The sequence below is a fragment of the Balaenoptera borealis genome (genome assembly GCF_965194805.1).
Source record: "Balaenoptera borealis genome assembly, chromosome: 2".
Classification (NCBI taxonomy): domain Eukaryota; kingdom Metazoa; phylum Chordata; class Mammalia; order Artiodactyla; family Balaenopteridae; genus Balaenoptera; species Balaenoptera borealis.
The window spans coordinates 8,455,198-8,468,865 of NC_138867.1; the positions used below are offsets into that span (position 1 = coordinate 8,455,198).

Sequence of the window (13,668 nt, forward strand, 5' to 3'; positions counted from 1 at the left end):
GTTAAAAATATCATTTACTGGCTCCTTTTCCAACTTATCCCACTCCCCCATCAACACATACACATCCTTCCACCTCCACTTTTTCAGTATGGATTTATTATAATTCTGCTTGGATACTCCATGTTTACATATTTATGACTATGACAATATTCACAGATGTATACTCACACATACTCACAGATGTGCCATGGAATAAGATAAGTGTCTCAAAACAATTTTATTTTTTCTTGAAGGTAATAATAATGGTCTTAGCTTAGTCTGTTCAGGCTGCTGTAACAAAATACCAAAGTCTGGGTGGCTTATAAAGAACAGAAATTTATTTCTCAAAGTTCTGGGAGCTGAGAAGTCCAAGATCAAGGTGCTGGCAAATTAGGTGTCCAGTGAAGGCAAGATTCCTGGTTCACAGACGGTGTTGTAACCTCACATGGTGGAAGAGCAAAGGGATCTCTCTGGGGTCTCTTTTGTAAGGTTACTTATCCTATTCATGAGGACTCTGCTCTCAGAGCCTGTTCTTCAGTGATCCATTGCTTGTTCAGTAGCATATTGTTTAACCTCCACATGTCTGCATTTTTGGCAGTTTTTTTCCCCTTGTAGTTGATTTCTATCTCATAGCATTGTGGTCAAAAAAGATGCTTGATATGATTTCAATGTTCTTAAATTTACCGAGGTCCAGCATGTGATCTATCCTGGAGAATGTTCCATGTGCACTTGAAAAGAATGAGTATTCTACTGCTTTCAGATGGAATGCTCTATAAATATCAGTTAAGTCCATTGGGTCTAATGTGTCATTTGAGACTTGTGTTTCCTTATTGATTTTCTGTCTGATCTGTCCATTGATCCACTGATGTAAGTGGGGTGTTAACGTCCCCCAGTATTATTGTGTTACTGTCAATTTCTCCTTTTATGTCTGTTAACATTTGCCTTACCTACTGTGGTGCTCCTATGTTGGGTGTATATATATTTACAATTGTTGTATCTTCTTGGATTGACCCCTTGATCATTAGGTAGTGTCCTTCTTTGTCTCTTGTAACAGTCTTTATTTTAAAGTCCATTTGATCTGTTAAGTCTTTAATTTGTGACTACACCTCTCTGTGACTGCCAAAACTGGTCTCTCCCTTTCTGAACAGCAGCCATCTACTGGAGGCTCGGCCTCTAGCTAAACCTCAAATAGTTTTAGCTCCTCTCCAATTTTACTTGTTCTTGTGGGCTTGTAACGTTAAAAAAAATATGTCTTATGTCCTCAGAATGGTGTGTCAGAGAAGAACTGAGATAATCCTGAGTGTTCAGTCTTCCATTTCTCACTGAATATCTACAATATTTTCTTGATTCTCATTGAATATAACATTTGGAATTTCTTTAATATCCTATTATACTCCTTGAACTATTACTGATTCACCTGAAGTAATTAGTTTTGGTTTTATCTGGCTTTTACCATCATGTTTTGTACTGCAGTTTTCTCTGTTTTTTATCTTTCCAAATTTCCAAAAATCTGTTTCTCAAAAACACCTTCAAATTTGGTATATATATATATATATATATATATATATATATATATATATATGATTCCATTTCTGTTCTTCATAGAATTTTTCCCTTTATGCACCTTTATCTTTATTTAAATGCTAAGTTTTGATGGATGTAAGGTCAGTACATGGGTTCTCTCCTCCTTCTTAAACCAGAAACTGATGGCTATACTTTAAGACTACCTTTGAGTTAAATATTCCTTTATTAAAATGATAATTAAAAATTTTCAGCAAAAGACTCTACAAGGTCTTTGTACTGCAAAAGTTAACACAACTCCATACATAGTTATACCCATTTCTTATAAATAGAATATTTATAATAGGAACTCTCATAGGGTAACTTGCCTCTGTGCCCTCTAGAAAACATGTAAATAATAATTGATTGCCCCCAAATCTTGAAAATAGGCTTGAACCTCAAGAGTTAAACTGTACAATCAACCCACATAAGATCATAACAGACATCATACCCTATAATTCGAAAGAGGCTGAGTAGCCTCCAAGTTAGTAAGAAATGATGCAAACAGATTAAATATTGTGACCTAATGAAGAAGTATTATATAAACTCTAAAAGGTTAGCTATGTGAGAACAGCAGAAGGAGAGTTTGATGGGTGTATACTAAGCAAAGGTAGAACCCCTCTCAGCTCTATCCACAGTTACTCTCGCCAACTCCATCACAGTCACTGAATAAATTCAGGATGACAAAGAATGTTAAAGAATCACCAAGTCAAGAGTTTCAATCCATTCACTCCAGAGAGCAGTAGGTGTGCCAATGTGCCTCACATTTTTTCATTTATATTTCTCCCTTGTTATTCATTTTCCCTTGGCCCCTAGGTAGCCGGGACACTCCAGCTTCCAGGATACATAATCTCTTACCCAAACAAGAAATCCATTACTTAAATTTGAAACGAAGGCTTTTCCCGGTACGTTGGCTTATCTGTTTGTGTCAGCATTTTGGGAGAGGCACACAAATAAGGAAAAAGAAACAGACTAGAGAATTGTGAGCATATGCTCATCGTTCAACAGTTATGCCAGGCACTGGGGCCACTTTTGAAATAGAAGTAGAAATGCATTTTAGATAAACGAAATGGACCCCTCCATTTGTCTACAGCCTGTGACTGTTGGACAGTGTTTGCTATTGGCTTACAGAAACTGCTTGACCTCGTTTCATGAAACCAAATGATACACATGACTAAGAAAAATATCCATGCATCTTCAATTTAGTTTTTGAGGCTGCAAATGAAGAATAAATTCAGAAATGGGTAGGAAAAATTATTAAAAAATAAGGCGTGTACAACGCAACAGAATGCGTTCAATAATCAAGTATGTGTTGCATTTTTTTCTCGAAGACATAAAAACATTTTGCTTTCTTGGTGGTGGGGACCAGTGTCTGTGCAGTCAGGGTCTAGAACATCAGGACAAGCTGAAGTAAGATACCTACAAATACTGAGGTACATACTATAGTGAGTGCTCCTGGCGCCCTGCCCAGCTCTCCTCACAAGCCAGTGCACCTTCCTCTGGCTGCTGTGTTGACGGATTCTGACTCAGGCTGCCCCCTTCTCCGGAGAACTGCTCTTGGCTGATGAGAACCACTCTGCCAGGAGATTCAACACCCACCCCCTGCCCAAACTCAAAAACCTGTTGCTAATGACTGAAGGCCAAGGGGGGATAAATCACCATCCCCTTGCCTCAGAGGCGACCAACTGAGATTCCATTCATGCTCTGGAGTTCCCCTGGGATCAGGCTGATGCTGAACTCCAGCTGAGAGTAAATTCTCGACCTGTTCCTTTCTCTGCCATATTCACCTGCTGAGAACACACCTTCAATAAAACACAAGCATGGGAATCTCTGTGTCAGAATTCCAGGGAATCCGACTGAAAGTCCAGATACAAATTATAATTATAAATTAACAACTGTATCCATTGTATGCCAGTGGTCGACCACAGGTGGTACGGCAGTCAGCACTAATGACTACGATAAAGTAGAGTGTACGTGATTAAGAGACTGTGCTTTGGGGCCCAACATGCCCCAATCCAAATCATAGTTCTGCCACAAACCAGTTGGGTGATCTTGGCTAAATCACATAAACTCTCCAAGCTTCAACTCCTCCTCTGTAAAATACTGAAAATAATACTTACACCTTAGTGCCACCGAGAAAACAAAACTGAGATGATGTATGTGAAGAGCTGAGTACTCAGTAAGGGCACAGTAAACACCGTCTCCTATTACTGTTGTCCTCATTATCTTATGACAGATTAGGTCATTAAAGTTACATCGAATAAGCACCATGCCAAGTTTCCCGTTACAGGGAAAGTTTTCCGTAAAGAAGGAGGAACCCAGGAGTCGCATTCAAGCAGTGACAGAAAGAAGAGTCGGCAGAAGGATGGCACATATTAAGATCTTAATGCTGAAAGGGATTGCAGGGATGATCCAGCCTACGCTTCTCCCTGACTCTGCTCTCCAAACGCACCATCAAGACATCTGAGGTCCAAAGAGGTTAAGTGGTTTGTTCAAAGTATCCCTTCTTTGTTATTTACAGAAATGTTAGAAGCGTGGATAAATCTGTGTGTGTAGTAAAAAATTAGAATTGTTGGAATGGCAGAGGGTAGGCGCAGACAACAGGACCAGTTAAGTGCATCCCTCGGTGCTAATCTTGTTTTTCTAGCACCTTCTGGGAGAAAATGCTAATGCATGCCGATGGATGTCTGAAGGTCTGAGTTTTCTGCTTCTTCCCGTGTATGGAGACAAACTATAATCCCAGCCTCCTTGCAGTTGGTTGAGGCCACGTGACCTAGTGGTGGCCACTGGGCGGAAGGGAGGCATGCCATTCCCTGGCATGGCCCATGTAGATCTCCTCTGCATGATCCTCCACACTTTCTTCCACGCTGCCCTGGAGGCGTGGGTTGAAGATGGAGGCACCACAAGCAGAACACCCTGGGCTCCCGGATGGCAGCACAGAACAGAGCCCCTATAGCTGCTGCCCTGGACAATCGTCATGTAAGTAAGAAATAAGGCTTCTGAGTGTGCGTTTAGCCACTGAGAGTGAAGGGATATTTGTTAACAGCATTAATTCAATGTGACTAATATTCTCTGAAACTAGTAAAATCTGAGTCCTCATCTACACAAAATGTACATCAGCAACTATAAATCCTCCAGGAAGTTATGAGAAAAGGAAAGTAAATGTGTTTCAATAAACAGGTAGATAAAACAGCTCCTGACAGAGAATTTTCACCAAGGGAGTGGAAGAGACAAGAATCTGGGGGTGAGTGGTGACACTATGGGTTCCCAACCTATGGGTCACAGTCTAGGGAGGACCATGAAATTATAGCCCAGGGAGTCAAAATTAACACAGTTGTCCAAACAACCAAATATTGTCCGAAGAAAAGCAAAAACAAAGACAAAGAATTACACTGCATTATCCTGTGTTCACTCACCAGGAAATACTCACTGAGAACTTGATCTATACTAGTACCAGGTGACAAACTTTTCCTTAAAGGATCAGATAGTAAATACTTTAGGATTTGTATCCCAGACAGTACCTGATACAACTGGTCAACCCAGTTGATGTAGCAGCCATAGACAACATCCAAAGGAATGCACATGTCTGTGTTCCAATAAGATGTATTAATGATGACTATGGGCTGGCAATATGCAAGTGAATGGGCATGGCTGTGTTCCAGTAAAACTGTAACTATGATTGTCAAGTCTTAGTTTTTGAAACCCTGAAAGGTTTTAATAAAGATCTCTAAGCTCTTTAATCTCTAAGATCCCTGCCACTTCTATAACACTATGATTTCAAGAACATATTTGATAAAGAAGGCAAAAAAGAAAGTTTAGAATCATGACTGTGGCTAACTACATGGGAGACCAGTCTCCCCTTGTCCAATATAAATATAAGACAAGATTTTAAAAATTAATACAAATATCTCATTTGAATAGTTACTCTAAATTACTAATTAAAATATCATTTTTAAATTATACAGAAGAATTCCAACAGAAGGTAGTTGCATCAAATTGTTATGACCCATTAGAGAGGGTACTGGTATTATAAATTGACTCTATTTTTAAATTTAATTTCATATTAATAAAAGGAAGCAATTTATACTCAAGAATCCCAGCAGCTTCTTTAGAAATGGCCACTAAGGGCTCATACACGTGTTTGGTTAAATATACAAAGGAATCTAAAGAGGAAAATTCCCCAAGCATATCAAAGATCTTCTGGATTCAATCAAGAAATGTTAACATCACAGATTCAAAAAGTGGCTTCTTCAAAACCTAACATAGGGTTTCTCAACCTTGGTGCTATTAGCATTCTGAGCCAGGAAATTCTTTGTTGAGCGGGGAGGGGCTGACCTGTGCATTGTAAAACATTTAGCAGTTTCCCTGGCCTCTACCCACTAGACGCCACTAGCATGTCCCCCTCCAGGGGTGACAACCAGATGTTTTCAGCAGGTAAAACAGCCCCTAGTTGAGAAACACCAATTTAGAAATGACTGGAGTTGAAAGGCAATTCCCCAAACCCAAATATACAAGAAACAAAGTTAACATTTACCTTAACTTTGGAGAGAATTCTCCACCAATATTGACCAGGTCGTCAGAGACTTAACAGTTTTCAATTTAGAAACCGGACAGAGGCAGGTGGTAAACTGGCACACAGATTGCAATTTTTCTGCTTATTCCAGCAGTCATGAGTGAGAAACAAGCTGTGAATACCTTTCCCTCAGTAACAAAACAATATAAAAATGGATTTTGAGCTATTTCCCAAAAGACTGTTAGGAAGACACTGAGGTGAAATGAGCTGCAGTCTCTTTGTGTTCTTAGGACCGTGCTCAGCGCACCTCTACCTCGGGCCATCCCAGGCACGATCCCAGATGGGCAAATGCTGTCAATTCGTCTTAGGGTCGGCTGCATTTTTATATTTTCCAAAAAGCTTTGTTCTTGTAACATAACCGCTGTGATCAAGGCAAGAAGCAAAGTGATGCTGAAGAGCCGGATCTGTTACCATGACAAGAAGTAGGAGAGATGCCTGATGGGAAACCTCCACATCCTCTATCACTGTGCCTGAAAGTGACTGGTTTCCAAGACGTGATGTCTACATTTCAGCACACGGTGAGTTGCAAGGAGATTTATCACAGCCTCAGAGTGGAAAGACACCTTATAAATGACGTCACATGAATATTTGATTCTCCAGTCATTGATGAAAAACAGGTTTTGTTTCCTTCAAAGCAACTCTTGGTCTTTTACTTTAATACACTGAGGTATGTTTGAAAATCACAATATTCCATATAGAGCCATTCTACCACATGGTATATTTATATGTGAATATTTTTGTGGTGATGCTAAGAGACTTCCCTCAAACAGATAATGTTCACTGGGGGTAATAATAACCATGTACCGACCCGATCCTTGCTCAAATCTTGACTGCTTCAGAAACTCCACTAGTGACGTCTCAACTTTATTAGGGAGAAAAAGGGAAAAAGAACTCTTGATTCGGGGTTCTGTTGATGCCCGTTCCGGACTGTGGTTGGTATCAAGCTTATCAGGCAGTCTGACCTCACAGTTCATTTTCTCACTCTAAAGCCACGTCACAAAAGTCCATTTTTCTCATCAGTGGGTTTCCGCACGGTTCCACAAGCTGAGCCACAAGGCACAACCACGTTGGATGGACAACGTGCTCCTGTGAATAATGCCGGCAGCCCATGGCCCACCCTGCCCTCACCTCTCGGGCAGGAACAAGAGCTGGGACCCTTCTTCTCCTCTCACTAAAAACAGAAGTTGGGATCATCAAGTCACTGTGTGGGGACCACCTTGGTGTGAGGAAGGGAAGATGGAAGGATGCACCACGGGTGTGCCTCGTGCCCCTGCTGCAGCTGGGAACTGTGCCGGCTGAAGTACACACACTAGCACATCGAATTTGGGGTCATTGACTGGGGGGGGCTTAGAACTCTGTGAAAATCACTAGATAGAAGAAAAACAAAGGAACCTTGTTCAACAACTGCTTTCTCATTACTGATCCTAAAACAAAGTCCAGGCAGAAGAATATAGGGCAGAAGAAAAGTGCAGAGCAGTATCGAGCAGACAGGTGACTGGTACATGAGAAAGGAGTGGATCAGAGTCAGGGATTACCTGTACTGTCCTAGAAGCTTCCTGTGGGGTGAGAGTGTGCACACGTGTGTTTTAGGATGCCTCGTCCAGCAGGCATTCCTCACTGCTCCAGTCGCTGGGTTTCATTACTGTCCTTCTCTTGAATTTAGGGACAAAAATATGAAATTCACCCATGCCCTACTAATGATGAGTTTTAAAAAGTTGCAGAGTGAACATATTTATTAAATATCAAGGGATTCAGACTTTCACAGACATTTGTCTTGAGTCTATCACCTGCCGGGTAACTGCCTCTAATGATCTACTTTCATCTAATACTGAGGAGACAAGAAATCAAACCCTCCTCACAGCATAGAGTGAATTTCAACCTGAGACAAGAGGGGCTCATCAGAAATAAAGGCTGAGGCTATGAAATGCACCCGAGGGTCATCAGCCCAAACAGACTCAAGGTGGGTTACAAAGAGGTGACAGTTAAAGTGAGACCGAAGGATTGGCAGTCTTCTTCTAGATCGAGAAGAGGATGGGGTTAAGATTGTTGACGAGAAAGAGGACATGAGTAGGTGCTAAAAGTTGGGAAATGGCCTCCAGTCTGGGAAGCTATAAGCAACTTGGCGTTACAGACACAGGGAAGCGTCCCGAGGTGATGGGGAGCTGCCACTGGAAGTGGACCCTGCTGTCAGGCAGAGAGGGGCCAGGTCAAATGAAGCCTTGTCTGGTGTTAAATAAGGGCTGTCACTCATTCTCAGTTCTAATGCTCTCCACTGTTTATGCAAATTGCTTTTCCTGCCTCATCTTCATTTCCTCATTTTCCCATGTTTCAACAATTACTTTCTATCTTCAAAGAGAGAAGGAAGGAGAAAATTTTTAGCCTACTATATCCAAATTAATCCGGATGGTCCCTGGAGAAAACAATATTTCTACAACGTAACTGAAGGCGTACAAGTCACAAACGCTTCTACTCCCCATGATCGTAAAGTGCACTGTCCAACTGGGTAGCAACGGCTCCACTGAGCTCTTGAAGGGTGGCTAGTCCAAACCCACATGTGCTCTAAGAGTGAAATACACCCCAGAGTTCGAAGACTTAATACAATTAAAATAAAGAAATGTACCTCATTAATTTTTTGGAATTATTGCATGTTAAAATGATATTGAGATATAACAAGTAAAATATCTTATTAAAAATAATTTCCCCCAAAGGGATTAAGAGGTACCAACTACTATGTATAAAATAAATAAGCTACAAGGATATATTGTACAGCACAGGGACTACAGCCAATATTTTATAATAACTATAAATGAAATATAACCTTTAAAAATTGTGAATCACTATACTGTATACCTGAAACTTATATAATATTGTACATCAACTATGCCTCAATAAAAAAATTGTCCCCTGTTTCTTTGTACTTGTTTCAATGTGACCATCAGATAATCTTAAACTACCCACGAGGCTCACATTATGTCTTTACTGGACAGTGCTGTTTGTAACACCAGTACAGCCCTTTCTTGATCAGTGTGCCAGTCTTTTTTGTCACCCTTAGAAACGGTCATTTAACTTAAAATAAAGTATTCATAGAAATCAAAAGGACAACTTAACTGGAGACATGTACGGAAAGCAGTCTGTCCTGAAGAATTCCCAGAGTCCTCTCTCCACAGTGAGTGAAAGGCAGGCTGTAGAGCATCGTACACAACCACGAAACACAACAGAGGAGGGTTGCGCTGTGTGTACCCACCGCACCGCGTGGTCTGACATCTGTTATTAGGGCCGTGTTGTCAAAGCTTCTATTCGGAAAGCCCCTGTCGTCCTGCTTGGCCCTATGTCAGCAGACTGTGCTCTCTCTTACCAGGAGGTGATGCTGATGAGTTTTCCAAACCTCAGTAAGAACACTTCAATTTCATCAGTAACCTCAACCTGATTTCCACCAAAAGGTAGTCATGACAATGAGAAGCAATAATGAGGAAACTACAGTTAGTTCCCTTGCCCCTAAAATAACATTATACACACAGTAATGGCAAATGCATCGCCTGATTTTTTGCAGCTATTTATTTTGAAATAACATCGAGAAAAGTTGCAAGCAAAGTTCAATGGACTCTCATAAACCCTTCACCTAGATTCTTAGGGTTCCCTCATTAACATTTTATCATACTTGTTTTATCATTCTTTCTCTCTGTGTGCATGCATGCGTGCGTGTGTGTGTGTGCATGTGTATGCCCATAAACACATATACATATATGTATATACACATACAGTAATTTTTTAAATCACTTCAGAATAAGTTTCAGAAATGATACTCTTCACCCTTATTTATCTCAGAAGTTCTGTCCAAAGAACAAAGACATTCTCCTTCATAACCACATTACAGTTATCAAAGTCAGGACATTAATATTAATACATTTCTACTATCTTCTCCACAGACAGTAAAATTTCATCAGTTGTCCCAAGAGTGTCCTTTATAACAAGAAAAAATTTTTTTCCTGTTCCAAGATGCAATTTAAATCAAATGTTTCATTCAGTTGACATGTGTATTTTTTTTTCCCTTTATGATGGAATAGCTCTTCTTTCTTTTGACTTGGTGATTTTTGAAGAGTAGAGACCAGTTTTTTGTAGAATGGCCTTCAGGTTTGGTCTGTGTGATGGTTCCTCATGATGAAACTGGTTATAATTTTTGGCTTTAATATCATAGAAATCTTGCTGTGGCCTTTTCAGTGCATCTAATCAGGAAGCTTACACTAACTCTTTGCCCCATTCCTAGTGAAAGTACCTTTAACTAGTTGGTTATCACGGTACTGGCCAGCTATCTTCATTATCAAGTCACAAGTTTTCCTCTGGCAATTAATACGTATTTTATAGGTAAAGACTTTGAGACTATATAGATATCTTGGTCATCATCAAACTCTCACCCACAAATTTTGCATCCATTGATCATTTTTGCCTGAATCAGTTTTTAGTGTGAGGGTTGCCAAATTATAATTTTCTAATTAAATCATTCCTTCAACATTTATTAGGTGGCATTTTAGAGTAAGGAAGAGCAGTCCCTTCTGTCTCATTTGTTTATTTATTCATTTATTTTTATGTTAGTATTTACTCATAGTATTTACTAATATTTGATTCACTGTGCTATAACCTGATACTATCATTACTTATTCTAACAATCAAATTGTCCCAGATTTCTTCAGTAAGCCCACGTCAAGCTGGCTCCTAGATCCTTTTGACCTGCTCTCATCATTCTTTGAATACTCCCTTAATTTCTGAAACATCAAAATCTTCCAGGCTTATCTGGAACTTTGGTTGTCCAGGCCCTGGAATCAGCTACTTCTCCAAGAAGGCTTGGTTCTTTTTTTTTTTTTGGCCACACAGCATGTGGGACCTTAGTTCCTGACCAGAGATCCACGCCCCCTGCAGTGGAAGCTCGAAGTCCTAACCACTGGACCACCAGGGAAGTCCCAAGGCTTGGTTCGTTTTAATGGAGAATGAAATTTAGAAACCAAGTACTGGGTACTAAGTGTGCTCATTGCTATTGGAATGACAATATCCTAGACCCTCTCAGCCAAAGGAGCTGGGAAACTAGGAAATCAATGCACATGTATATGGAAACATACATTGGTACACACACATATTTGCACATTTCACTTTTTCAGCACACGCAATATGCCAAATAATATACTATACCCTGAGAATCAAAATGAGCATAATCCTATCAAATGATCTATATATTTTATAAAAGATTATTTAAAACCAGAGCTTTAAAATGGTATTCTGCATTAACTGCTGATCATTCTGAGTTCTTATTAATACACTCATAATTTTACCAATGATCAACTCATTTAAAGACCACTTATATTACCAAATTGCAGTGGAAAGACAATTCATTGTCCAGTGTGATGAAATAACACTTATATTACCAAATTGCAGTGGAAAGACAATTCATTGTCCAGTGTGATGAAATAATTATAAGAAGTTATTATTTATTGTTATCACTTTTAAAAAACAAAAGCAATTAACATTTGTTGCAAAAGTACTATGCCTTATCTCTTGTGCATGCCTTACTTTATTTAATTCTAGCAAAGACAGTATGGGGTTGGTAGTGTTTTGTGGCCATTCCACAGATGAGGAAACCCACAATTGCTGGGAGTCACAGAGCTAGATAACAAAATCCAGGTCTATGGGTCTTCAAAGTGCTTTACCAATATTAGTTTTCTGGGGGGTACTGGCTTATTTTAAATCCCTGGTGAATAAAACATGGATCTAATATTAAACCCTAGATCTAAAGTTTCGTGAATGCTCACAAATATCAGCATCACGTAAGAGAAGAAAATAATATAAACTTCTCTCCAATCACTTCTTAGAACTCTAGTAGATGAGGGTGATTAAAGAATTTTTCCAAACTACACACAGCCCAAGGACTCTGGCGTGCTCCATGGGGAATTCCAGAATCTTGGTGAAGTGGATATTTATGCCATGACCCTGTCCTTCTCCAAGGAGACCCTTCTAAAAGAATAAAAGGGCAAAGTGGGCCTTTGTGGTTCAGATCCGCCACTAAAATAAACACTCCGTTCAGGCATAAGCATCTCAGGTGCCTCCTCCTCCAAACCGCAAAAAAAACACAAGTAGGTAAATTTCATTTTTATCTATCGTCACTAATTCTTTGTTATATGTGGTTTTTAAGCCGTAGAGTCATATTTATTTAATTATAAATAATAAAGAGGAAACAAAGATGTTTTCCTAAAGGGGGCTGATTTTTACAAGAATATGGCGGCTGGATGCATCACACTAAATAATCAATGATGATTCTAACAAGGGGGAAAAGGCCACTTCCTAACATTGAGGAAACGCCCTTCAAATTATCTGTCATTTGGTGAAGAGTAAATCAGGATGATACCCATGAAAGGAGGAGAGGCCGCACAGTAGGAAAAGGGCTAATTGGGAATTAAAGCAGGTGACGACTCATGTCAAAGAGGGCAGCCAGGCGTCCCGCGGCCTGACCCGCTGAGGAAGGAACGGCCTGCTCTGGCTCGATTAATACCTTCACATACCTCTGTCTTCGTCCCCTCAAACACGGAGCTAATTGAGATGGAAAATGAAAGTTTGAGAAAAATAAATTGCACCTACCTGGATCAGAGACAAATCCTCAAGCTGTAACCTGAAGAGGTAGTTTCTACAAAATACAAAAAGAGAGCAGTTTCATTTTTAATAGATCTAAAAAAATTACAGTTTGTAAAAATTATGAGAACAAGGGGAAAAAAACCTAACAATTTTTGGCTCCCGAAGCAATCTCCTGCTAAGACTGTGTGTAACACAGTTTTCCTTGGAACTCAGAGTTCAAAGAGGCGTTCAATACGTCAACAGAAACACACATTTGAGACTGGTGAGAAAGCTAAGGAATAAAGGGGTGGGGACTAAGGTATATCTAAATTATTAATCAGCTCTCTTAATCGATGTGAAATGGACAAACGGAAGTGGGTCTTTGATGCTGAAACTGAATTTAAGTTGAGCAAGATGATATAAAACCACTCTTCACGAGCCTTCATCCTGACATATCACCTACATTCACCATGTTGTATAATTAAAACACATCCAGGTTTTGAATTCACCAATGGTCTGAGCATTACACCACTCTGCCTCGCTGGATGGATTCAGTGTGTAATAAGTTTAGAAGCACGAACTTGTCTGTCTGACTGTTTGAAAGAGTCAGCTCTGGCTGCCCAAGCGTGAAAGAGGAAGTCAGAGAAAAGGAAGCGATTAGCTTTCAACAACGAAGGGGAAGAACGGTGAAATACACAACAGACATCAGCAGAGCACGGGGGGAAATGTAGATAGCAGTCACATAAGACTTTGGACTGTACCGTTGTAACTTTTAGAAACAAGGGACTGGCCTCCAGCTTAAGCCATGAACGAACGTCTCCTTAACATCATGCAGATGAGAAGCTGGTGCAGCAGGAACAGCAACCCAGGGATGGATGGAGGAGAAAGTCCACCCAGGTGTGAACAACGACGGCAGGGAGAAATTGGCATGTAGTGGGAAGCAGCCCCTAAGAACGCATGAG

General features: G+C 40.1%; 1 protein-coding gene across 7 annotated transcripts in view; it reads right to left on the reverse strand.

The window, feature by feature from the left end:
- The window catches only part of SEMA5A (semaphorin 5A), a 506,976-nt gene that overhangs the window by 256,071 nt on the left and 237,237 nt on the right, over positions 1–13,668 (reverse strand). For all 7 annotated transcript variants that reach the window (XM_082382606.1, XM_082382605.1, XM_082382601.1 and 4 more), the window contains one exon: positions 12,734–12,779. In XM_082382606.1, the coding sequence (XP_082238732.1) occupies positions 12,734–12,779 (46 nt within the window). The remainder of the gene's footprint in view (positions 1–12,733; positions 12,780–13,668) is intronic.